Below are 27,191 nucleotides of genomic sequence, written 5' to 3' on the forward strand. Positions count from 1 at the left end.
ATACATGCAGTATAATTCTATTTAAATAAAACTCGAAACAGGCAAAATCAAAGTATATTATTTAGGGATAAGTGATACAAAGAAAACCAAGTAATGCTTGTCACAAAATTCAAAATATTAGTTACCTCTGGGGCTGGGGGAGGGGCTTGTGATTAGGGAGTGGCATGTGGGAAGATTTTTTTTTTTTCTTTTTGAGACAGAGTTTCGCTCTGTTGCCCAGGCTAGAGTGCAGTGGCCTGATCTTGGCTCACTGAAGCCTCTGCCTCTTGGGTTCAAGTGATTCTCCTGCCTCAGGCACCAAAGTAGCTGGGATAACAGGCACCCACCATCACATCCGGCTAATTTTTTATTTTTAGTAGATGAGGTTTCACCATTTTGGCCAGGCTGGTCTGGAACTCCTGACCTCAGGCGATCCACCTGCCTCGGCCTCCCAAAGTGTTGGGATTATAGGAGTGAGCCAGTGCACCTGGCCAGATTTTAAATTACCGGCAGTGTTTTATTTCTAGACTATGGTGTTGATTCACAGATGTTTGCCTTAAACTACATATATTGGCAGAGCACAGTGGCTTACGCTTGTAATCCCAGCACTTTGGGAGACTGAGGTGGCAGATTACTTGAGGCCAGAAGTTCAAGACCAGCATGGGCAACATAGTGAGACCCCATCTCAAACAAAAAGAAAAAAATTAGTCAGGCATGGTGGCTCAGCCTGTAGTCCTAGCTACTCTGGAGGCTGAGATGGGAGGATTGCTTGAGCCTAGGAGTTAGAGGTTACAGTGAGCTATGATCACTCCACTGCACTCTGGCCTGGGTGACAGAGCAAGAACCTGTCTCTAAAAAAATGAATTTAAAAAAAACCCAAAAAGCTACAAAAACTACATGGCCAGGTGTGGTGGCTCATATCCATAATCCCAGCACTTTGGGAGGCTGAGGGAGGAGGATCGCTTGAGCTCAGGAGTTCAAAGGTACAGTGAGCTGTCATCACCCCACTGTACTCCAGCCTGAGTGACAGAGTGAGACCCTGTCTCAGAAAAAAACAAAAAACCCTGCATATATGTATATATATTTTTTAACAATAACCAAGAAGGGAAAGTCTCAGAAGACAAAAATAAAAAAGTAGATCCTCATGTCAAACTGAGCAAAGCTCCTGGTTGCTAAATGGGCTGTTGAGATATTTTCATTAAATACTGAAATTTAAGAGTATAGAAAAGGCTAGTTAAAGAAAAACTGACAAAGCATGGAGAAAGAAAGGATTGTTTAAGGATCTTCTTTGATCTGCTGGGATGACCTTCCCTTCAAAATGTAAGGTTTAGCTGGGTTTGTTGGTGTGTGCCTGTAGTGCTAGCTACTCTGGAGGCTGAGGTGGGCAGATTGCTTGAGCCCAGCAGTTCAAAGCTGAAGTGTGTGATAATTGTACCTGTGAATAGCCATTGCACCCCAGCCTGGGCAACACAGTGAGGCCCTGTCTCTAATTAAACAACAATTGAACAAACAAACAAACTAAATATATATATATAGATAGAGAGAGAGAGATAGGACTAAGGACCTTTATACATATATCTCAGTCTCTTCATAACATAGTGAACTATTTATATATGTAAATTTCCTTAGTCCAAATATCTTAGTTCTTTGGAATATCAAGTGACGTGGTAATCAGAGAGTTGTAGGGATTTTCTATGCCTCTAAATGCATGTGATAGAACTTAATCTTCCTTCCCTCACATTTTAGTACTCCCTCTGTGTATTGTGGATGTCAATTTAATGACTAGACCACATGGAATCAATTTCAGGAGAATTGGGCTCTGTTTTGGTTTTGTCCTGATTCAACTTTGGCAAGTGCACCTAAGATTTTTCTTCTGAAAACAATCCCTTTAAAAAGATCACTGAGATGTTTCAATACATGAATTTTTTAAGTCCTACAAAACAATTTTGATCCACTTAAAGTAAAAATGTACACTGTTACATTTATTTGAGATGAATTTTACAGATGAAGTTAACTTAGCAAGTTTTGTGTGATTGGTCTGAGGAACACATTCTAATACACAGAAAAATTTCTCAAACTCTATCTGTGATTTCTTTTTTTTTTTTTTTCTTTAGACCAAAGTCTCGCTGTGTTTCCCAGGCTGGAGTGCAGTGGCACGATCTCGGCTCACTGCAACCTCTGCCTCCCCGGTTCAAGGGATTCTCCTGCCTCAGCCTCCTGAGTAGCTGGGATTACAGGCACATGCCACCACGCCCGGCTAATTTCTGTGTTTTTAGTAGAGACGGGGTTTCACCATGTTGGCCAGGGTGGTCTTGAACTCCTGACCTCAAGTGATCCGCCCGCCTTGGCTTCCCAAAGTGCTGGGATTACAGGCATGAGCCACCACGTCTGGCCTCTATCTCTTAATTTCTAATGAAATTAATTTTGTTCAGGCAGTTTATCTGATAAAAAATAAAGAAGAAAGAAAGTTTGAATTAAAGGAAATACTGGATTTTCTTGAGAGTGGGAATTCTTCAAGATGTCTATGAAGAAGATGTGATAAGCATGAATCTAGTCATTTCTTTTGAGTTTTGAGTTACTATGTAAACAGATAATGTAAAGAAAATCTGTTTACTATATAAACAGAAGTGTACTAACAATAATGTAAATGTGGATTTTTTTTTTTCCTGTGGTACAGCTGGGAACTTCTCCACTTCATCTAGCAGCACAGTATGGTCATTATTCCACCACAGAGGTACTGCTGCGAGCTGGTGTGAGCAGAGATGCCAGAACCAAAGTGGACCGAACACCATTACATATGGCAGCTTCTGAGGGCCATGCCAGCATAGTAGAGGTTTTACTTAAGGTATGTGTTCTCTTTTTGCACTTTGCTTTTAAAAGACTTTACGGTTTTATAAGAAGTAGAGGGAACTAGTTTTTGTTAAGTGTCTACTTAGTATTTTATCTATAGTATTTCATTTTTTGTGTGTATAAGCCCATTAAATGAAAATTATCTTACAGCTTTCATTTCATGAGGGACAAAACTTCGTTTAGGTATATTCTTAGTTAAGTCAACTAACTGATTTCTTGGGCCTTGGTCTATCTTATGGTGAGGGACTACAGCGTTTTTTTTTTTTTTTTTTGAGACAGAATCTCTCTCTGTTGCCCAGGCTGCAGTGCAGTGGCACGATCTCAGCTCACTGCAACCTCCACCTCCCGGGTTCAAGTGATTCTCCTGCCTCAGCCTCCTGAGTAGCTGGGACTACAGGCACCCACCACCACGCCCAGCTAATTTTTGTATTTTTAGTAGAGATGGGGTTTCACCACATTGGCTAGACTGGTCTCGAACTCCTGACCTTGTGATCCACCCACCTTGGCCTCCCAAAGTGCTGGGATTACAGGCGTGAGCCACCACACCTGGCTTACAGCTTTGTCTTATAGTCAGAATGGTCATGGAAGGGAACATTAGGCTTGAATGATTAACAAACATATTAGCAAATAACATAAATGAGGATTTTTCTATAATCATCTAAATGTCAAAGAGTGATGTAGAAAATTCTGAACCATAGAGTGATAGATATTCTACTTGATCCTTCTTATCCTGGCCTCTAGATCAGCCTATCAAAAAGAAATACAATGGAAGCCATAAATGCAAATCACATATACTGTAATTCCAAATATTCCAGTAGCTACATTTAAAAAGTAATTCTAATTTTATATTTTATTTAACCCAGTATATACAAAGATTATCATTTCAACATGAAATTAGTATAAAAAATTATTATTATTATTATTATTATTATTTTTCTGAGATGGAGTCCAGCTTTGTTGCCCAGGCTGGAGTGCAGTGGCGCGATCTTGGCTCATACCAACCTCTGCCTCCCGGGTTCAAGCAATTCTCCTGCCTCAGTCTCCTGAGTAGCTGGGATTACAGGTGCCCGCCAACCCGCCTGGCTGATTTTTGTATTTTTCGTAGAGATGGAGTTTCACCATGTTGGTCAGGCTGGTCTCTAACTCCTGACCTCAAGTGGTCTGCCAGCCTCGGCTTCCCAAAGTGCTAGGATTATAGGGGTGAGCCACCATGCTCGGTCCAGTACAAAAATTATTAATGAGATGTATTACATTCTATTTTTTTGGTATAAATCTTTCAATTTCAATATGTATTTTTTTTTTTTTTTTTGAGACAGAGTTTCGTTCTTGTTGCCCAGGCTGGAGTGCAATGGTGCGATTTCGACTCACCACAACCTCCGCCTCCCAGGTTCAAGTGATTCTCCTGCCTTAGCCTCCTGAGTAGCTGGGATTACAGGCATGCACCACCAGGCCCGGCTAATTTTTTGTATTGTTAGTAGAGATGGGGTTGCTCCATGTTGGTCAGGCTAGTCTTGAACTCCCGACCTCAGTTGATCTGCCTGCCTTGGCCTCCCAAAGTGCTGAGATTACAGGCATGAGCCACCGTACCTGGCCTCAATATGTATTTATACATATAGCACATCTCTATTCTGGCTAGCAGCATTTCAAATGCTCAAAAACTACATGTGTCTATTGGCTATCATATTGGACAATATATCTCTAGATAGCTTACTTTTAGTTCTTTATGTTGCACTGGTTTTCTTTTTATAATTTTTTTATTTTTATTTTTATTTTTTCTGGGTTGCAGTGATTTTGAAAGCAAAAGATTTTTTTTTGTGGAAATGAGGAACCAAGAGACCAGCTGCCATACAAACATTAAAGGAGCTTTTAGAGGAATGCTCATAGTTTCCTTCATTTCTTATGCCATTCTAGCTTTTTGTGCCCATAGCTGGGTGACTCAAAAAATAATTGCCTAATTTCTAAGAAATTAGAAGGAAAACAGGAAATTCAGTATGAGAGAAAAATGATTAAGTGACAGATTAAGTGGTGATTGCTGGGACTTTTGTGTGTGTGTGTGTGTGTGTGTGTGTGTATATATATATATATATATATATATATATATTTATTTATTTATTTTTTTTTCTTTTTCTTTTTCTTTTTTCTGAGATGGACTCTCACCCTGTCACCCAGGTTGGAGTGCAGTGGTGCAATCTTGGCTCATTGCAACCTCCACCTCCCAGGCTCGAGCAATCCTCCCAACTCAGCCTCCTGATTAGCTGGGACCACAGGTGTGTGCCACCACACCCAGCTAACTTTTTTATTTTTATTTTTTTATTTTTGAGATAGAGTCTCACTCTGTTGCCCAGGCTGGAGTGCAGTGGCGTGATCTTGGCTCATTGCAGCCTCTGCCTCCCGGGTTCCAGTGATTCTCCTGCCTCAGTCTCCCGTGTAGCTGGGATTACAGGTGTGTGCCACCCATGCTTGGCTAATTTTTGTATTTTTAGTAGAGATGGCGTTTCACCATGTTGGCCAGGCTGGTCTTGAACTCCTAACCTCAAGTGATCCACCTGCCTTGGCCTCCCAAAGTGCTGGGATTACAGGTGTGAGCCACCATGTCCAGCCCTTAATTTTTTGTATTTTTTTGTATTGTAGAGATGGGGTTTTGCCATGTTGCCCAGGCTAGTTTCAAACCCCTGAGCTCAGCTGATCTAACCGCCTCGGCCTCCCAAAGTGCTGGGATTACAGGCGTGAGTCACTGCACCTGGCCTGGAACATATATTTAACATATACAAATAAAGAATTGATTACATTATTTGTTCTTGCTTTAAAGCACAGAACTAATAATTTCATATCAGGAATTTTTTATGTGATATTTCATATTTTAGTAATCTCTTTGAAATATTTTTGTAGCATGGTGCTGATGTCAATGCAAAGGACATGTTAAAGATGACAGCTCTCCACTGGGCCACAGAACACAATCATCAAGAGGTGGTGGAACTTTTAATTAAATATGGTGCTGACGTACACACGCAAAGTAAATTTTGTAAAACTGCGTTTGATATTTCAATAGACAATGGAAATGAAGATTTAGCAGAGATATTACAGGTAACTTTTGGCTTTTAATTTAAGAAAATAAAGAAAAAGAAGCCTTATCAGTAGAGGGATTTCTTATATTGTGCATGATTTAAACTATTAAGTTTGTAGCCTTTCATTTTGGACTTAGTTATTTTGGATAGGCCTTTTTCTCTTTCACTTCCTCCTTATTACTCTTCATTTTCTTGATTATAAGGCCAGTCTCTTCATTAACATTAGATAGGGTGATTACTTTCTGTTTTTTAAGTTTCTGAATTTCTCCTTAGACTTTTTTCTTTTTTTTGAGCCGGTGTCTTGACCTGTCGCCCAGGCTGGAGTGCAGTGGCGCGATCTTGGCCCACTGCAACCTCTGCCTCCTGGGTTCAAGCAATTCTCCTGCCTCAGCCTCTCAAATAGTTGGGACTACAGGTGCGTGCTGCCACGCCCGGCTAATTTTTTGTGTTTTTAGTAGAGTTGGTGTTTCACCATGTTGCCCAGGCTGGCGTCGCACTCCTGAGCTCAGGCTATCTGCCTGCCTTGGCCTCCCAAAGTGCTGGGATTGCAAGCGTGAGCCACCGCGCCTGGCCCTAGACATTTTATTCTATTATTTTTGTTGCATTTTGATACTATATGGTTTTTCCAAGTCTACTGTAAATGACTTTATAAAAATTAAAAAAAATATATATTAGCAACCATAATACCATCCCTTGAGTGAGTGATGCAGTTTGATTTGTTTCTTTTATTTTTCAGCATCCTCAAAAAGATCAGTTGTTTTTGGCTTTTGGGAAGGTTTTTCTAGTAACCAACATTACTTCTCTTATTTTCAGCCCGATGACATAATATAAATTATCTTCTTTAATTACTGCCTCTTCTTGCCTGTTTGTTCCCGATCCCAGCAGTAGAACTCTTCTTTTCTAAGACTATCTGACTTCTTTGAGCTTCCACTAGTTACTTAAAAGATGTTTTATGTTCAGGAAAATGAATTCTACCATGCCTCTTTCCATTCCTTTTACTCCTAGGAGTGCAGTTTGGGGGTTGGAGTTGAAGATGGGGAACAATTAATTGAGAAGGACATACTTTATATATGTGGTATTATGTATTGCAAATGTAGAAGAAATAATTAAATTCCTATAGCTACAGGGCAGAAATATTTTTTGTTTGTTTGTTTGTTTGTTTGTTTGTTTTGAGATGGGGGGTCTCACTATGTTGCCCATGCTGGTCTTGAACTCCTGGGCTTAAGCACTCCTTCTGCCTCAGCTCCCTGAATAGCTGGGATTACAGGCACCTGCCACCTCAGCTGGCTTAATGTCCAATTGTTCTGCGTTCTATTAAAAACCTTTTAGATACTCATTTCTCCTCTCTCAGGATTTTGCTGCTTTACTTAAGAGGGGGATTCGGGATATAAATATATACCCATGATGTGCCCCTACACTGTCAGTGGACCTTAGACAAATATTTCCACTTGTACTATGTGATTCTTCTTAGAGAATATTCCTTTATATGTGTTTGTATTATATGGAGAATTTGTGCTATATGTTCTGGTTATAATTCTGAAAACACTGTGGTCATTTTTTCCCTAGATTGCTATGCAGAACCAAATCAACACAAACCCAGAGAGTCCTGACACTGTGACAATACATGCTGCAACACCACAGTTTATCATTGGACCTGGAGGGGTGGTGAACCTAACAGGTCTGGTATCTTCAGAAAATTCATCCAAGGCAACAGGTATTGAGATGCATATAGGATAGGCTTTGGGATTTTATGCTTTAGTAGGTATTCATCCTTGTAAGAAAGGACTGTTGGAGAACGAGGGTAAGATTCTATCAGCCACCTTGGTTTTCTTTGGTATAACTGGCAAAAGGATTTTTATGAGACAAAACAATCTGAAGAAAGGTGATACTACAAAATTTACTGCAGTATTACCTTTCAAAAGCTAATGCTATCCAAGCTTTGTTTAAGAGTCAAGTAAGATAAATAGAATATCAGAAATATGCATTGGATTAAGCTCCTTAGAAATTCAAATCTATTTTCTTTTTTCTTACAGATGAAACGGGTGTATCTGCTGTTCAGTTTGGAAACTCTTCTACATCAGTATTAGCTACATTAGCTGCCTTAGCTGAAGCATCTGCTCCATTGTCCAATTCTTCAGAAACTCCAGGTTAGAAAAACAAGTCTAATGTGTACATTAAAATTGCAGATTCAGGCTGGGTGCCATGGCTCACACCTGTAATCCTGGCACTTTGGGAGGGCGAGGCGGGTGGATTGCCTGAGCTCAGGAGTTTGAGACCAGCCTGGGCAACATAGTGAAACCCTGTTTCTACTAAAAATACAAAAAATTAGCCAGGCGTGGTGGCACATGCCTGTAATCCCAGCTACTCGGGAGGCTGAGGCAGAAGGATTGCTTGAACCTGGGAGGTGAAGGCTGCAGTGAGCTGAGTTTGTGCCACTGCACTCCAGCCTGGGTGACAGAGCAAGACTCTGTCTCAAAAAAAAACAAAAAACAGTTGCAGATTCAAATATTTACAAAGGCCAGGAAGACAATAAAAGGCTAAGGTGGGCAGGATTGAGATTATGCCTGGCTGAAGAATGGGGCAAGGGCAGGGAGGCATCTGTGACTCAACTCTAGCTGATTATAGTCATCAGTCCCGTATTCCCAAATTCTGTTTTTTAATAGGAAGCTGTGAATCTGGATTTTAGAAGAACATTAAATCTTGGTAACTAATTGAAAAACAAAACAAAACTTGTGTGGCTCACAGAAAAAATGTCCCTGTCTCTAATTTGGACCTTGATTTACTAGTTTGTGACTTTTTGTTTAAACAACTCACTTTGGCTGGGCATGGTAGCTCACACCTGTAATCCTAACACTTTGAGAGGCTGAGATAGGTGGATTGCTTGAACCCGGAACCCTGGGCAACATGCTGAAACCCTATCTCTACCAAAAAATTTAAAAATTAGTCAGGTGTGGTGGTCCACTCCTGTGGACCCAGCTGCTCAGGAGGCTGAGGTCAGAGGATCGCTTGAACCTGGGAGGCAGAGGTTGCCATGAGCCAAGATCATGCCACTGCATTCCAGCCTAGGCGACAGAATGAGACCCTGCCTCAAAAAAAAACCCAAAACCAAAAAACAAAAAAACTTGCTTTTTTCATAAATTTTAATTTTTAGCAGCTCTATTAGAGTGTTATAAAATCTTAATGACTGATAGAACTAGGAAATAGTATACAGAAACCACTGTTAAAGGGTAACCTGGTTGGGGGCGGTGGCTTACTCCTGTAAACCCAGCGCTTTGGGAGGCCGAGGCGGGTGGATCACCTGAGGTCAGGAGTTCGAGACCAGCCTGACCAATATGGAGAAACCCCGTCTCTACTAAAAATACAAAATTAGCCGGGTGTAGTAGCCCATGCTTGTAATCCCAGCTACTCGGGAGGCTGAGGCAGGAGAATGGCTTGAACCCGGGAGGTGGAGGTTGCGGTGAGCTGAGATCGCGCCATTGCACTCCAGCCTGGGCAACAAGAGCAAAACTTTATCTCAAAAAGAAATGAAAGGGTTACCTGTTGTTAAATGATGACAGACAGTATTCATGAACATTTGGTTTATACGAGATTTACCTTTATACTTAACCAAAATACTTCTTGATGTAATTATTATGTTGGTAAAATTTTTTTTAATTAGGAAATTTTTTTAATTCCAAGAAAATATTTTTCTGTAGCTTAAGCCGTTCTATTTGGTTCAGTGCTTATAAAAGCAAAGAATAATTTGTCATTCATTTTTTAAATTAGTGTTTTTTCAAAATTTGATCAATAATAACATTTCATCAAATGCTTACTCTCTCTGCTAGGCACTGTGATAAATATTTTACTTATAATCTCATTTATTCCTCACCAGAAAGCTTTAAGGTGGGTATTACTGTAATATTCTTGACTTGGAGGAGTTGGGGGAATGCTACCTTTTTCTTTTCTCTTTTTTTCTTTTCTCTTTCTTTTTTTTTTTTTTTTTTGATGTGGAGTCTCATTTTGTCACCCAGGCTGGAGTACAGTGGTACGGTTTTGGCTCACTGCAGCCTCCGCCTCCCAGGTTCAAGCAGTTCTCCTGCCTCAGCCTCCCCAGTAGCTGGGATTACAGGCGTGCGCCACCACACCCAGCTATTTTTTGTATTTTTAGTAGGGACGGGGTTTCACCATGTTGGCCAGGCTGGTCTCAAACTCCTCACCTCAGTGATCTGCCTTCCTCGGCCTCCCAAGGTGCTAGGATTACAGGCATGAGCCACTGTGCCCAGCCTCTTTTTGAAAATAACATTTATCCATTCTCTAGCTTCTGTAGCATTATAATCTAAGTTTGAATCCAAGCCTTTATATTTGGGAGTCTTAAGATTTGTATGAATCACTTTTGGCCATTAGCAGTTATATGCATCATCATACTAACATGCTGCTTTTGAAAAAAAATGACTTTTTTTTTTTTTTTTTGAAACGGAGTCTCGCTCTGTTGCCCAGGCTGGAGTGCAGTGGCACGATCTTGGCTCACTGCAAGCTCCGCCTTCTGGGTTCATGCCATTCTCCTGCCTCAGCCTCCCCGAGTAGCTGGGACTACAGGTGCCCGCCACCACGCCCGGCTAATTTTTTGTATTTTTAGTAGAGACGGGGTTTCACCGTGTTAGTCAGGATGGTCTCGATCTCCTGACCTCGTGATCTGCCCGCCTCGGCCTCCCAAAGTGCTGGGATTACAGGCGTGAGCCACCGCGCCCGGCCCATGCTGCTTTTATAACCTATGTCTGGATCTATTTAATACTTTTGTAATTGCAGAAGCATAGCAAAGAAAACTGATTTCATTGGTGGTTTCTATTTGGTTAAACTTGTAAATTTCTTTTCTTTAATTAAATAATTTATCTCTGGCCGGGTGTGGTGGCTCATGCCTATAATTCTAGTACTTTGGGGGGCCAAAGGTGGCAGATCACTTGAGTTCAGAAGTTCAAGACCAGCCTGGACAACATGGCAAAACCCTGTCTCTACAAAAAAAAATTAGCTGGGCATGGTGGCAGGTGCCTGTGTTCACAGCTACTTGGGAGGCTGAGGTGGGAGGATCACTTGAGCCTTGGAAGCAGAGGTAGCAGTGAGCTGTGATTGCGCCACTATACTCCAGCGTGGGTGACAGAGCAAGACCTTGTCTCAAAAACAAAAAAACAAAAATGAAAACAAAAGCACATATATCTGAAAGTAAAACGACTTTTCTTCTAAGTCAGCTGGAAATTTTGACATTTAGATGTGTGACTCCATGAAATAGCCACACCAATTTCTCTAACTTCTCTTACCTTTGAAAATGTTTTGGTCTAGTCTGAGAGAATTAGTAATTTCAGTTAGTTTTTATTGCATGTGACTTAAAATCTTCTATGAGCACAATAATTTTTCATTTCAATATGACATCACAGTGGAATCTTTTTTTGGAGACAGGGTCTCACTCTGTCACCCCAGGCTGGAGTGCAGTGACGTGATCTCGGCTCACTGAAGCCTCTGCCTCCTGGGTTCAAGTGATTTTCCTGCCTCAGCCTCCCAAGTAGCTGGGATTACAGGCACACGCCACCACTCCCAGCCAATTTTTGTATTTTTAGTAGAGATGGGGTTTCGCCATGTTGGCCAGGCTGGCCTCGAACTTCTGATCTGTTCACCTCGGCCTCTCAGAGTGCTGAGGTTACAGGTGTGAGCCACTGCGCCCGGCCCATAGTGGAATCTTTTTGAAGATATTTTAAAAGCTTACTTAAAAAGAAGTGCTGGGAGCGCAGGCTCACTCCTGTAATACCAGCACTTTGGGAGGCTGAGGTGGGCAGGTTACGAGGTCAGGAGTTCAAGACCAGCCTGGCCAACATGTTTCTGAAACTTTGTCTCTACTAAAAACACAAAAATCAGCTGGGTGTGGTGGTGTGTCCCTGTAATCCCAGCTGCTGGGGAGGCTGAGGCAGGAGAATGGCTTGAACCTGGGAGGTGGAGGTTGCAGCCAGCCGAGATTGTGCCACTGCACCCCAGCCTGGGTGACAGAGCAAGATTCCATCTCAAAAAAAAAAAAAAGTAATGGGTGGGCACAGTGGCTCACACCTGTAATCTCAGCACTTTGGGAGGCCGAGGTGGATGGATCACTTGAGGTCAGGAGTTCAAGACAAGCCTGGCCAACATGGTGAAATGCCATCTCTACTAAAAATAACAAACATTAGCTGGATGTGGTGGCGTATGCCTGTAATCCCAGCTACTTGGGAGGCTGAGACAGGAGAATCGCTTAAACCTCAGAGGTGGAGGTTGCAGTGAGCCAAGATTGTGCCACTGTGCTCCAGCCTGGGCAACACAGGGAGACTCTGTCTCAAAAAAAAGAATTAAGTTAAATGAAAGTTGAAGTATGTTACCACCAGAGTAAACAACTCAAAGCTCAATTTGCACATACTCAGGCAAAGCTAAATCTGCCACAGATTATTTCTCTGATTTCTGGCTGTCCACTTCTTTAAAATCAATCATCAGACTCATCCTGATTCTCAAAATGTTTATATATATCTTTTCAAGGGCTTGTTAGAATCTGGAAAATACATTAGTGGGACCTCCATTTTATATATAATGCAACAGGTTTGTGGAGGTTGAATGATTTTATCAAAGGGCATATGGCTATTAAGTAGAGAAAGGAGGATTTGCTCAAAGTCTGACTGATTCCCAAAGTATGTGTCTGTGACCTCTATAATGTACCATCTCTCCTATGCAGTTTATTCACATGATCTGTGGGCTCTTTTAGAATGTTTATAATTTGGTTTGAGATATTTGAATTACACAATATTGAATTATTTGTGTAATTTTCATTTTATCTTATTTTAAGCAAAAGCATCATCGCTATTACTTTTGGGATGTATCTGTTTCTATAGCTTTTTCTAGTAATAGGTCATCTGTTGAAATAAGTGTTCTGCTACTTTCTTGCCCTTTATAAATGATGTTGACCAAAATATAGTGTAAGCTCCATCAGTACACTAATTGTTACTGCTCATATTCTTTTCTTTTACTAGCTAAGTGGTACAATAAACATTTTTCCTGGTTACAAAACAGCCAGATTGTAGCAGCAAATGGACTATATTTTAAATGGAAACTAGCTGGTTGGCATGGTCCTATATATAAAGAGAAGGCAATTGTGATAGTCCAGGGTACCATGCCATTTCACTCAGGAATTACGGCTTTAAATAGCACCTTCATGTCTCTTCATTTTGGAATGACTTGCAAAATGTAAATGATTTCCATTTGGAAGTCAATGGAATTGACTTTCCATTAGAAAATGGAAATGACGTTAGTACCATTTTTGACATATACCACACATTTTAATGGTAGTCCTATGAGAACCTTACAATGTCTATTATAATATTTTCATCGAGAAACCAAATGATACCTCTGTCTTTTCTTGATGTTATAAGCAAATATAACAGCAGGTTGTCAGTGCTTTATGATTAAAATAGCTCATTGAATTTCTATTATTGTTCAGTGGAAAGAGATTACTTTTAGCTGGAGTTGGGGGTGGGTGTGGTGGAGGGGAATGTGTTGAGTTGTGCCCTAAAGAATGGGTAAGATTTAGATTTTTTGGAACTCATTCCGACTCATACCATTTTCTGTGATTTTCATTTTGAAAGTCATTCCAAAATGAATAGACAAAAAAGCGAAAGCTTTTTTTTTCTTTTTTGGGAGTTGCAGATATGTATTTTCTTATGAGGAAAACTACCACCATGTAGTACATTATTTATTAGTATACAGAAGCAATCACATTTTCCCGTCTTTCTACTAAGGCTTACAGGCCACTCTAGTGGATCATGGAATCTTCCTAGAGGAAGAAACATTTAAACTGAAAATTAAAGTAAGCATTAGTCAGGGAAAAGTTTGGGGAAGAACATTTTAGCAAGAGGGACATGTGAAGCTTTTGAGGCAGGAAAGAGCTTGACTTTTTAGGGGACCCAGAGGCCAGTGCAGCTAAACCCAGTAAGTGGAAGAGTCACTCAAGGTGGCTGAAGGTGAGATTATATAGGACTTTAAAAATGATCACTTTGGCAGGTTTAGAAGAATGCTTTGGAAGGGATTTTTGTTTGGAGTCTAATGCAGTCAACCAGGGAAAAGTTATAATGATAGCATGAATGAAGATTTGACAGAGACAATAAGTGAATAGATTCGAGGGTTATTTGGGATATAGAATTAGAAGCTGTGATTGGTTAAGATGTAGGCCTTACATCTATAGTGTAGTTATCTGGCCCTTTAAAAATATTTTTTCATACATCTCTTATTTTGTAGCTCTAGCCTGTAATCCTATAGCAACTTTCCTTTGCTTAGCTTTATTCTTCCTTGTGGTACAATTGTATAATACCTTGATTAAATACACATCAGTGATCACCCTTCTTTTTTGTCTTTAGAGCAACTTCTGGTAATTACTAATAAAGTGGTTTTTCCAAAGGTGTAATGCATCTGATGGCTATAAAAGTTCCCTCTTTTCTTATGTGTCAAAACAGGGGTTAAAAAAAGAAAAAAAATAAAAATAAAAAAGTTCCTTCTTTTTCTCCCTAAAAGTGAAATTTGAACCAGGTCTATTTTGTACATTGTTTTTTAGTCTATATCAAAAATAGGGTAATACAACTCAGTTGGCTTTAAGGGATATGTACTGGGCCTCATGAGGTTGTTTTGTTTTGTTTTTGCTTTTTTGTTTTTAATTTCAGGTTAAACTGCCACCATAATACCTTCGAAAAGTTAATTTTTTTCTTCAATGAATATAGTTTCTATTTTATTTATTTATGTTTGAGACGGAGTCTCACTCTGTTGCCCAGGCTGGAGTGCAGTGGCATGATCTCGGCTCACTGCGAGCTCTGCCTCGTCCCAGGTTCACGCCATTCTCCTGCCTCAGCCTCCCGAGTAGCTGGGGCTACAGGTGCGTGCCACCACGCCCAGCTAATTTTTGTATTTTTAGTAGAGACGGGGTTTCACCATCTTGGCCAGGATGGTCTCGATCTCTTGACCTCATGATCCACCTGCCTCGGCCTCCTGAAGTGCTGAGATTACAGGCATGAGCACGGCACCCGGCCCATAGTTTCTATTTTATTATTTAAATGTTTCTATGTAGAATTTTCAATCTTTTAGGACATTTCAAAGACAGTTTTCTTCCCTTATTTCATTTGTATGGCATCTGAATTCAGAATTCTTATTGAACAAGAGAGCTCAGATGTCTTCAAAGGTGCTGCAGATTATCTAGGTTTTCTTTAAATATTACAACTTGACTTTTGAATTAGATCAATGAATATTTATGTTATAGTTATTTTTTATCCAGGGAGCTTTATGTTTTGGAATATAAATCTATTTTTTAAAATCAATAATCTTTTAAGAGTTTTTAGGCTTTCTCTTTTATTCTTACGTGTTTCAACATTTTACTGTTAGATTGTTCTTAAGGCTTCCGGGGGGCACTTTGTCTTACGTAATTGGTTTCCTTTTAATTTTTTCTTAAATATCTTACCATAGCACAACTTAAAAAGAAAGCTTTTTAGATGAAAGGCAAGAACTCTATTATTTTAATAACAGTCATTGCAAATAGTGCAAAGATGAAAGTTCTTGAATTGTGCCTTGTGTGTGATCTTAGAAATTTCTTACATATGATTATGCTTTAAAATATTTACAGTCTGTAGTTAGCATTCAAGTGAACATTTCTTTTTCATATGGATAGTTTTTTGAAAAAATCAAAGCAATACTTAATGTGTTTGAAAATCCTAGTAGTAGTTCTGTTGAATATATTACTATTTTATGTCCCACATTTCATTTTGTAATTATCTTCCTGAAATTTTCTTAAGTGCTTGGTGATAAAACCTAATTACAGTTTAAGGTAAACAAAAATTACAAGAGAGCTCAAAACAAAGGTTGTTTGTATTCTGAGTGTTCTGTGGTTTGTATTGTGATCCATGATTACTAAGTAACACAGTAACAGAGTTGAAGCCAGGCCTGTTGAGTACATCTTGAAAACTAGTTTCCTAGTATTTTTCCTGCCTTAAAAAAAAAAGCAGTTCCTATATTTATGGCCTTTCTGTCTTAGTAAATCCCGTGATCACTGATATCCATGATGCCCTACTGTGAGATGATAGAAACTCAGCATGTTTCAGAGCAACTGTGTATATGGATGGTAGCTTGATTTTAGTAGAGAGTGGTTTTATTTAATTACACTTTTTGTAAAATTACACTTTTTGCAATTACACTTTTGTAATGTGTAAATAACACATTAAAAACCATGCCATTTAGAAATAATTTTTAATGTCATTCCCCTTTTTGAACTAGTTATAATTAATTTTTTTTATATGTAGACAGTTTTCAAACCCACAGAAAAATTGGAGGATGAACCTGTACAACTTTCACCTGTATTCACCAACTGTTAACATCTTGGCATGCCCATATGTTCTCTGACACATGTGTGCATGTACACACACACACACATATATACACTTTTATTTTGCTAAGTTATATGAAAGTAGGCTGGAGACATCACGATACTTCACCTTTACTTTGGCAGGTATCTCTCAAGAATAAGGATGGCCTTTTACATATCCACAGCTCCATTTTATTTTCTAAAAACAACAACATTAATTAAAAAAAATTATCTGACATATGGTCCGTTTTCAAGTTGTCCTCCAAATGTCGTGTATAGTCAGATTTAGTTCAGACATTTCCAGGAAGAACACCAGTGAATTTTTGTAACCTCCCAGTGCATCGCGTAAGGAGGCTCATAATATCAGCCCATCCTGATAATGAGCACTCGGTAGAATGATGCCTGCCGGGTCTTTTCAGGTGGATTTTCTCCTTTGCAACTAATAGTAATCTTTGGTGGGATACTTTGAGAACATTTGAATATCCTGTTTCTCCACAAGATTTTACCAATGCTTTTAGCACCCACTACTGATCCTTGCTTGAATCAGTTATTACATTAGGAGTTACAATGATTTATCTTAACTTGTCATTTTTTAAATGTTAACTGGATGTCTATCAGGAAGATCTTTCCCATTTCCTCCTTTCTCTCCTTTTTATGAGGTATTATTGTAGATAGAATTTTTTTTTTTTTTTGAGACAGAGTCTCACTCTGTCACCCAGGCTGGAGTGCAGTGGTGTGATCACTGCTCACTGCAGCCTCAACCTCCCAGGCTCAAGGGATCTTCCCACCCCAGCCTCCCAAGTAGCTGAGACTACAGGTGTAAATCACCAAACCTGGCTAATTTTTAAATTTTGTGTAGACAGGATTTCACTGTGTTACCCAGGCTGGTCTTGAACTCCTGGGCTCAAGTGATCATCCTGCCTCGGCCTCCTGGAGTGCTGGTATTACAGGCATGAGCCAGATAGAAAGATTTTTTAAAATTCAGGCTGGGCATGGTGGCTCACACCTGTAATCCTAGCACTTTGGGAGGCAAAGGCAGGTGGATCACAAGGTCAGGAGTTCAAGACCAGCCTGGCCAATATGGTGAAATCCTGTCCCTACTAAAAATACAAAAAAAAAATTACTGGGCGTGGTGGCACACACCTGTAGTCCCAGTTACTCGGGAGGCTGAGGCAGAAGAATCGCTTGAATTCAGGAGGCGGAGGTTGCAGTGAGCCGAGATCACGCCACTACACTCCAACCTGGGTGACAGAGCGACATTCCGTCTCAAAAAAAAAAAAAAAAAAATTCAATGGATAGTAATCCATTACTATCATTCCTTTTGATGCTTTTTTATTGAAGTGCGGTTTAATGTACAGAAATGTTTATGGATTATAAGTGTACAGTTTGAGGAATTGTCACAAAGGATTTACATAGGATAATTGTAAACATTGTGTAAACATTGTGTAAACATTGCTCAGTTCATAAACGGAAGGTAGACAGTACCTTCTGTGTCTGGTTTACATCACTCAGTTTTGTTTTTTGTCAGGTTCATCCACGTTTTGCATATAGTCAAATTGCTGTGTTTGACTCTATCACTGTTTATTTATTATCAAATAATATCTGGGTTGTTTGTAGTTTTTTACTAGTATGAATAAAGCTACCATGTATGTTCTTCTACATGTCTTTTGGGATCAGTAGTTGGGTGTAGGATTGCCTATGAGAAAGGATTTTGGCAGTATTAACTTGCGATTTCTCTACCCAGACAAGGCCACAGGTGCTGCTTTAGCTGCCGGAATCCTCTCTAAGGCTTTCATAAATTATTAAGAGCATATTTGGGGATTTTATTTGTGGAAATGTTAACAAATACTATTTACCATCACATAGTACCACATCTGTATGCCACTTATTATCAAGGCAAATCCTTGCTCACTTAATCCAAAAAGAGAATACTCTTTATTCTGTATGTCAACTCACACATAAATGTAAATGGAGTATAATCATATTCAAATTCATCTTATGAATTGTGGATTTTTTTTTTTTTTGAGACAGGGTCTTATTTTGTTGCCCAATCTAGAGGGCAGTGGCATGATCTCTTCTCATTGCAACCTCTGCCTCCTGGGTTCAAACAATTCTCCTGCCTCAGCCTCCTGAGTAGCTGGGATTATAGGCATGCACTACCAGACCCAGCTAATTTTTGTATTTTTAGTAGAGACGGGGTTTTGCCATGTTGGCCAGGCTAGTCTCGAACTCCTGACCTCAAGTGATCCTCCTGCCTCGGCCTCTCAAAGTGCTGGGATTACAGGCCTGAGCCGCCAGCACCCGACTGAATTGTGAGGTTTTGCGAAACAGATAAAACCTTTGTCATGATATTAGATCTTCTAAATTTTGTACCTCATACAACCAAATGAAGAGAAATTGTTTAACCACTCACATGTAAAGATAGTTGGAACTGATGTATTATAAATTATGAGAGACTTATAATCAACTGGTTACATAGATATCTCCAACACCTCTGGCGACTGAGTTTTAAAACCATGTACAAGTTTTCCTGGGTAAGAAAGAAGCAGGGGACCAGGTGTGGTGGCTCATGTTTGTAATTCTCAGCACTTTGGGAGGTCAAGGCAGGAGGCTTGCTTGAGGCCAGGAGTTTGAGACCAGCCTGGCCAACATAGCAAGACCCCATCCCTACAAAAAATAAAACTAGTCAGGTATGGTGGTACATACCTGCAGTCTCAGCTACTTGGGAGGCAGATTCAAGAGGATTATGTGAGTGCAGGAGTTAAGGATGCAGTGAGCCATGATTGTGCCACTACACTCCAGCCTGGGCATCAGAGTGAGACCCTATTTCTATTAAAAAAAAAAGAAAGAAAGAAAAAAGAAAAGAAAGAAGCATAGAAAGCAAAAGTAGCAGACAAAGCAAAAATAGGTTTCTATTCATACCGTTACATATGTTTGCTGAGTTTTCTTTTTCTTATTTTTTTTCCAGTAGTGGCCACGGAGGAAGTAGTTACTGCAGAATCTGTGGATGGTGCCATTCAGCAAGTAGTTAGTTCAGGGGGTCAGCAAGTCATCACAATAGTTACAGATGGAATTCAGCTTGGAAATTTGCACTCTATTCCAACCAGTGGAATTGGTCAGCCCATCATTGTGACCATGCCAGATGGACAACAAGGTTAGTAGTAGACATTTATATAAAGTTTGTGTGTTTTTTTTTTTTTAATTTTTATTTTCTTTAAGTCTTCCCTGCAGTCCAAAAAGATTGTGTTTATTTTTAATTCTCAGGAAATTGTGATATGTGTTCCAAAGAATGTATTTTTGCCTTGAGTTATATTTTTATAACCCTTTGCAGTAGACTTAATTACCTAATTTTATTTGCTTAGGCTAATTAAAATTAAAATTAGCTTGCTTTCTCTGAGTATATACTGGGTGGAAAGAGAAATTGGCCCCAGAGTATTCTGGTTGAAAAATGAGCTTAAATGTCAACACAAATAATATCCGAAATAAATAATTCAAATCAGCATTGGACAGTAGTTTCCTAGATCATTTAATGCAATTCAAATACCATGTGAGCTTTCAAAAATACCATGTAAGAAAAAGCTACTTAAAAAGAAGTTGGAGCCTGGGCAACATAGTGAGACCCCATGTCTAAAAAAAATATTAAAAATTAGCTAGGCATGGTGACATTTGCTGATAGTCCCAGCTACTTGGGAGCCTGGAGTGGGAGAATTGCTAGAGCCCAGGAGGTTGAAGCTGCAGTGAGCCATTATCATGCCACTGCATTCCAGCCTGGGCAACAGAGAGAAACTTTTTCTCAGAAAAAGAAAAAGAAAAAAAAAAGGTGGACTTAGGACTTGTAGTAGGAATATGGTAGCACATTTTAGCAGCTTTATTGTGAATTCTAACATTTTTCTCCTTTTGGAAACCACAAAGGCTAACAAGATGAAACAAAAGCCTCAGCTACATTTTCAGTGAAACTAAAAGGCTGAGAAAACCTCAGAATTCCACATTTTTAAGTGCTGCCAAAAGCATCTGAAGCCATTACAGCCAGGGCAAGAGGACTCTCATGGAAATCCACACTGGTGCATCAAGGAAAGAAAAGGGGTTAAGCTCAGCAATAAACATGCTCTCTCAGAAGGACAGGGCCCCAGACTCAGTAGGAAGTGCTGCATGCAGGACTGAGATAGAATAGGGCATGAATACTGAGGCAGAGAGAGAAGCTGTAGAAAGTGCCTAAGTAAGCATTGCCCTGTACCTTGTCTCCCCCTAAAAAAAGTGTCCACACATAATCTTTGAGAAAATGAATAGGGCTAGTACGGTGGCTCATGCCTATAATCCCAGCACTTTGGAATGCTAAGGTGGGATGATTGCTTGAGGCCGGGAGTTCAAGACCAGTCTTAGCAACACAATGATACTCGTCTCTACAAAAGTAAAAACGATGAAATTAGCCAGGTATGATAGTGTGAGCCTGTAGTCCCAGCTACTTGGAAGGCTGAGGCAGGAGGATCGCTTGGACCCAGAAGTTTGAGGCTGCAGTGAACTATGATTGCACCATTGCACACCAGTGTGGATGACAGAGTGAGACCCTGTCTCCATAAAAATAAAGAAGGAAAGAAAATGAGTAGGATTGTAGAACGTGTGCCTTTCATGGCCAGCAAAGGGCAGGGCTCAAGGTAGAACTTTGCCTAAACCAGCTTTGGTTTTGAGTGACAGAGGAGGCATGGCATTGAACAGAGACCAGATTTCAAGAAAGGAGTTTGTTGCTGTAGCAGTAGGAGAGGAAACCCTTGACCTGTGAAGCCTGGGAGGCCATTCTGTCCCACTCTGCTGAAATCTTCTGCTGATAGCTGGTCTGAAATTTGGAATAGGGTCAGATGCTTTCACAAAGCGTTAAAGAACTAATTCTAATTTTTAGAAAAGAAGAAAACTTTAAAAATATTTGTATGAAGCAGACATAACATTGTTTCCAAAACCTGTATCATTATACAGACTAATGATTTCTCACAGCTCTGAAGGCTAGAAGTATGAGATCAAGGTGTTGGGCAGGTTTGGTTTCTTCTGAGGCTGCTCTCCTTGGTTTGCAGATGGCCACCTTGTGGCCTGTCCTCACATGGTCTGCCTCAGTATTTGTGTTATCTGTGTCCTAATCTCCTCTTCCTGTAAGGACACCAGTAGTACTGGATTAGGGCCCATCTCATTTTACCTTAATTATCTGTTTAAGGACCCTGTCTCCAAATAGAGTCACACTTTGAGGTACTGGGGGTTAGGACTTCAACATGTGAATTTGGGGAGTGGGAGTACCATTCAGCCCATAACAAATATCAAGTTTTTTTCTGTAATTAGCCAAATGGATTCTAAAGTTTATGTTGATGGGGCAGAGGGAAGAAGAATAAGGAAAACTCTGGAAAAGAATAGCAATGAGAAAGTTCTACTGAATATTAAAAAAATAAACTTTTAAAGCCTTCCTGAATTAAAATATATATCGTTTACATGTGAATTATATAGACTTTACTGACAGTCTAATAAACAGATATAAATTCTCATTTTTTCCTGAGTTAATTTATGTCATGAATAAAAAAGAAGTAAAACCTAAATTCTCAATATTTCTAATGTTTTAAATTATATTATACTAAATAAATATTAGTTTTACTATTTTTAAATTTTTATTTACATTTATAACTGTCACTAAGAGAGTTTTTCATGTTTTGGCAAAAAATTTTAAAGGCCATGGAACAATTGTAATTTTCCCCATTGTGATTATTAAAATGGCTTCCCATTGTTTCAGCTTGCACAGTCATTTTTATGTTCCTGTACTGCTGTGCAAAGCAAGGACAACCTCTCTATATAATTGCATTTATATAAAGAGCTACTAAAAATTGAGAAAAAGCCCAACAGTACAATACAAAAACAAGCAATGTTTATGAACTATCAGTGCTCATAATGGAATATCCACTTAGTGGACATTATGCAGCTAAATAAGCAGAAGCTCTCTATGTAATGATGTAAGATACTATAAGTATTTGGAGTGAAAAAAGCAGATGCAGAACAATATGTCTATTGTATATATGCTACCTTTTATGTAAGAAAGGAAAATGAGAATGTATACTAATTTTTAAATTAATATAAGTATAATACATAATAAATTAATAAAATGATATCTGTTAGCAGGGGTGGGCATGAGGCCTCTCAAAATATGCTTGTTAAATATTTTGATGTTTTGAGTCATGAATGAATATATTATCTATATAATTTAAAAAATATTTGTAGGTACTTTAATAAGTAGATTTCAGTAAAAAAGCAAGAAGGTAATAAAAAAGACAAATATGGATTGTCTCATAAAAAGCAAATCAATGATTTGGAATTATTGTTTTGGAATGTACTTATTTTAGATGAGTAGCATCAACAATGTCAAGACTAGTTCTATTTCTAATAAATCTCTCTGGAAATGAAGTAATACATAATTTTTGTTTCATTTTAGTATTAACAGTACCAGCAACAGACATTGCTGAAGAAACTGTTATAAGTGAAGAACCACCAGCTAAGAGACAATGTATCGAAATAATTGAAAACCGGGTGGAATCTGCAGAAATAGAAGTAAGGAGTCTTTTACCCGGTGTGCTTTGCCGCAGTCATCCAAAATAAATTCAATTTTTTTTGTCTTTTATATTTATTACTGACAGTATTGTTTTGATACAGAATGAAAGTGCGTAGTATTTTCATTTTGTTTATTTTTGCCTTATACATATAGCAAGCCCTCAATAAATACATATTGAATGAATGAATGAGTGAGTGAAGAATTTGTTTATAACAGTCTGTCATCTTGATAACACTGGAATGTCTTTGGTTCTTCCACTTCATCCTTTATATTTTAAACTTACACACACCATTCTTACGCGTCACTAAAGGAAAATACCAGTATATATTGGCTAAAAGTTTTTTTTTTTCGTTCAAAACTGAAACTCAAATGCCTAATTGGGCTAGGGGATCCTCTTAAAGAAGGTTGATGTTTGTCAAATGGGTTATTTTTTAAAAGCAATAGGTAATTGCTTATTTCAAGGCAAGTAAATGAATTTAGACTAGCTGTTCATAGGATTCAACATTTTTTCCCCTCTCCCAAAGTAATTTGTAAGCGTAAACCAGTTTGTAGGTGTAACAAAACCACAGTTGCTTCACAGGTTTTTTTCTTGACTGACTGTAGATAAAATTTTGTTCCATGAACTTGATAATAAGTTATATCAAATGAAAACAAAGTTATACTTGAATAACTTTGAAAGAACAACTGCAACCACTGAACTTGAAATCAAATGAGCTGAGTTGGAATCCCACCTCTTGCTCTATTAGCATTGAGGCAAGGAATCTTATCTTTCTGAGTTTCGGTTTTATTGTGTCCCAAACTGGAATTTCGAATAATAATGTCTCCATTTTCGGCTTTTTATGAGAATTGAAAAAGTCAGTATAGTCATACAATATTTATATCTGATATGTGTTTGTAGTAAACTTGGTGAATATTTAGTAATTTTTTGTAAAGGTTCTTGTTATAGAAAGGAGATTTTTAAAATAAGTCACTAAAAGGCAACATAAGTCAAACTAAAGACAATGAGAAAATAACCTTCCTAAATTCATGTAAATGTAAGACTGGTACATCTTTGGCCACACCACAAATATATTATTGAGTTTAAAAGAATCTGATTATTGGTTTAACCAGAATATTTGGTAAAATTATGACTTTAAATATTGATGTTGGGTTGTTTTATTTCTTCCAGATTTAAGGTGATATGTAGGATGTTGAAGTTCTTATTCACAAACTAACAATTTTTCCATTGAATGGTATCAGTATACTTATTATTTAATAATTTTTGTTGTTTTTCTGATATGTCAGATGATCTTTTTCAGACACATAAGGTAAAAAATTTGTCATGTACTTCACTTTAACTATCTAATAAAGTACTATTTTAAAATTACTTGAATTTTTATTAAATGTAAGCTTATTTAATTCAACAGATTATATTTTTAAACAATGAATGTGCAGCCTGTACCTTTATTTACCTAATGACCAGTGAGCATTGCTGTTTCCCTCAAAGTTCAGCCTGATTTCTTTCTTACAGTCTTTTGAGAGACCAGGGAAAATAATTGCAAATAACAAGGAAATATGAATTTAGAGGTATATAAAGTAACTAGGGCCAAGGAGATGGAGCTTTAGGGAGATTCAGTTTTAGCTTGGTATGAAGAACAGTGGTTTTTGGTTTGCTTGCTTTGTTTTGATTTTAGTAATTAGAGCTTTCTGGTAATGGAAATCTTATTCTCCATCACTGGAAATGTTCAAGCCAAGGTTGCATGACCTCTTAGGGCTATTTCAGAGAAACCTGGAAGCATACAGTGAGTATACAGGTAGTGGTAGGCTGGAGATATAGAATGAAGAGATGACCTCCAATGTTTTCACCAAACCAGGTAATAATTTCCTTATAATACATGAAGTTGTTATTTTGAATTTATTTTCTTAGGTGGCCAATGGGGTTATCTTGGGGGGAGACTTTTATACTCCTAAGGGACAGCTTGGCCATTAACTTTCAAAGTTTCTCTAAAGCAGCGTCAGGAGACATATTTGGTTGTCATGACTGGTGGCATTCCACTGACATATGTAATGGGTAGAGGCTGGGTATACATCCTACAATGCACAAGACAGCCTCCCACAATAAAGAATTGTGTGGCCCAAAAATATCAATGATGCTGAGATTGAGAAACTTAAAGAAATTTAAAAATTAACTCTATACAAAATCTAATATTTGAGTTTTCTCCATGTATCTGTGACTGCAATGACCAGAGTGACTGTTCATAAAGAAGTTGCTAAGAGTTGGCCGGGTGCAGTGGCCTATGCCTGTAATCCCAGCACTTTGGGAGGCCAAGGTGGGTGGATCACCTGAGGTCAGGAGTTCGAGACCAGCCTGGCCAACATGGCAAAACCCCATCTCTACTAAAAAATATGAAAATTAGCTGGGTGTGGTGGCGCACGCCTGTAGTCCCAGCTACTCGAGAGGCTGAGGCAGGAGAGTCGCTTGAACTCGGGAGACGGAGGTTGCAGTGAGCTGAGATCATGCCATTGCACTCCAGCCTGGGTAACAGAGTGAGACAAAAGAAAAAAAAAATAATAAGGTGCTAAAAATTTATGTTTACAGTTTCCCAACTAACAATGGAGAGGTTTGCCAAGAGTCTCTGGAAAAATTACTTTAAATTGTAGAAAGTGTATTGTAAATTTTGTGGGCTTTACATCTGCATATGGCAATGTAGGAAATAGGTTTTTTTTTGGAGGGAAAGGTATGAATAAGACACCAAATTGCAATAATGTATATAATTTTATCTTCCATTTATTACTGCATTGAAGTTCTTTTTGGAGGAAGAGTGTTATTTACAGATTTCTAAAAATAAACAACTTTAGACTATTCTGAATTGAAATTAATCTTTGTACATGTATAAGAAATGTATTCAGTGTATTAGGAGTAACAGATTTTCTCTATTACTTTATTGTGTGACTTCAGGAAATACCTTTATGTTTTCTTTGCCATGGAGGTTAGAGATAAATGTTTATTAGTAAATTTTATTTTATTTTATTTTTTTTTAGATAGAGTCTCTGTTGCTCAGGCTGGAGTGCAGTGCTGCTATCTCAGCTCACTGCAACCTCTGCCTCCCAGGTTCAAGTGATTCTCCTGCTTCAGTCTCCTAAGTAGCTGGGATTACAGGCGTACATCACCATGCCTGGCTAATTTTTGTATTTTTGATAGAGATGGGGTTTCACCAGGTTGGCCAGGCTGATCTCGAACTCCTGACCTCAGGTGATCCATCCGCTTCAGCCTCCCAAAGTGCTGGGATTATAGGCATGAGCCACTGCACATGGCTATAAATTTTATTTTTATGAAATATTTGTGTCCTTTAACTGGTGGTAGATTTGAGATCCTTAGTGCTCTCTTAAAAACTGATTTCTATAAACTTTATAAAATGTTTTATTTGATGCAAAGTTTTTCAGTCTGTTTTTTCTTTTATGGCTATCTTTCCTGATCTGCCACAATTTAAAAATGTTTATAGTCACATCTGTCTCTGTTTTTTTTTTTTTTTTTCTTTTTTTAAGGCAGGGTCTCGCTTTGCCACCCAGGCAAAAGTGCAGTGGTGCAATCATGGCTCACTGCAAGCTCAGACTCCTAGGCTCAAGCAAGCTTCCCACCTCAGCCTCCCAAGTAGCTGGGACCACTATACCCGGCTAAGTTTTTTTTTTTTTTTTTCTTTTCATAGAGAGGGTGTCTTGCTACGTTGCCCAGGCTGGTCTTGGACTCCTGGCCTCAAGTGATCCTCCCACCTTGGCCTCCTGAAGAGTTGAGATTACTGGCATAAGTCACCATATCCAGGTCATATCTCTTCTCTCTCTTTTTTAATATTAGTGTTTTTATGTATGTTTGTATTTATTTATTTATTTTTTGAGACAGGGTCTCACGTGTTGCCTAGGCTGGAGTGCAGTGGTGCAATCACAGTTCACTGCAGCCTTGACCTCCCTGGGCTCAGGCAATCCTCCCACCTCACAGCCTCTTGAGTAGCTGGGACTACAGGCTACACCACCATGCCCAGCCAGTTTTTGTATTTTTTTTGTAGAGATAAGGTTTTGTGGCCGGGCATGGTAGTTCATGCCTGTAATCCCAGCACTTTGGGAGACTGAAGTGGAAGGATCACTTGAAGTCAGGATTTCGAGATGAAGTTTTGCCCTGTTGCCCAGGCTAGTCTCTTACTCCTAGGCTCAAGCAATCCACCTGCCTTGGCCTTCCAAAGTACTAGGATTACAGGCATGAGCCACTGCGTGCCCAGCACCCAGTCTATATCTCTTTTTTCTAAGGCTGGAGAAGGCAAAGTTTTTTTTTCATAAATGGCCAGGTACCAAATATTTTTGGCTTTGTGGGCCC

At 38.9% G+C, this 27,191-nt stretch overlaps 1 protein-coding gene across 13 annotated transcripts in view; it reads left to right on the forward strand.

The window, feature by feature from the left end:
- The window catches only part of GABPB1 (GA binding protein transcription factor subunit beta 1), an 89,268-nt gene that overhangs the window by 57,594 nt on the left and 4,483 nt on the right, over positions 1-27,191 (forward strand). For 4 of the 13 annotated variants that reach the window (XM_055279101.2, XM_055279100.2, XM_055279104.2 and 1 more), the window contains 6 exons: positions 2,657-2,824; positions 5,719-5,913; positions 7,461-7,608; positions 7,928-8,041; positions 19,241-19,426; positions 22,730-22,845. In XM_055279101.2, the coding sequence (XP_055135076.1) occupies positions 2,657-2,824; positions 5,719-5,913; positions 7,461-7,608; positions 7,928-8,041; positions 19,241-19,426; positions 22,730-22,845 (927 nt within the window). Of the gene's footprint in view, positions 1-2,656; positions 2,825-5,718; positions 5,914-7,460; positions 7,609-7,927; positions 8,042-19,240; positions 19,427-22,729; positions 22,853-26,532; positions 26,646-27,191 lie in introns of all 13 variants that reach the window. The other 9 variants (XM_063639466.1, XM_055279107.2, XM_063639467.1 and 6 more) reach the window with 5 other exon arrangements.

This window comes from Symphalangus syndactylus, chromosome 5 (genome assembly GCF_028878055.3).
Source record: "Symphalangus syndactylus isolate Jambi chromosome 5, NHGRI_mSymSyn1-v2.1_pri, whole genome shotgun sequence".
NCBI classification, from domain to species: domain Eukaryota; kingdom Metazoa; phylum Chordata; class Mammalia; order Primates; family Hylobatidae; genus Symphalangus; species Symphalangus syndactylus.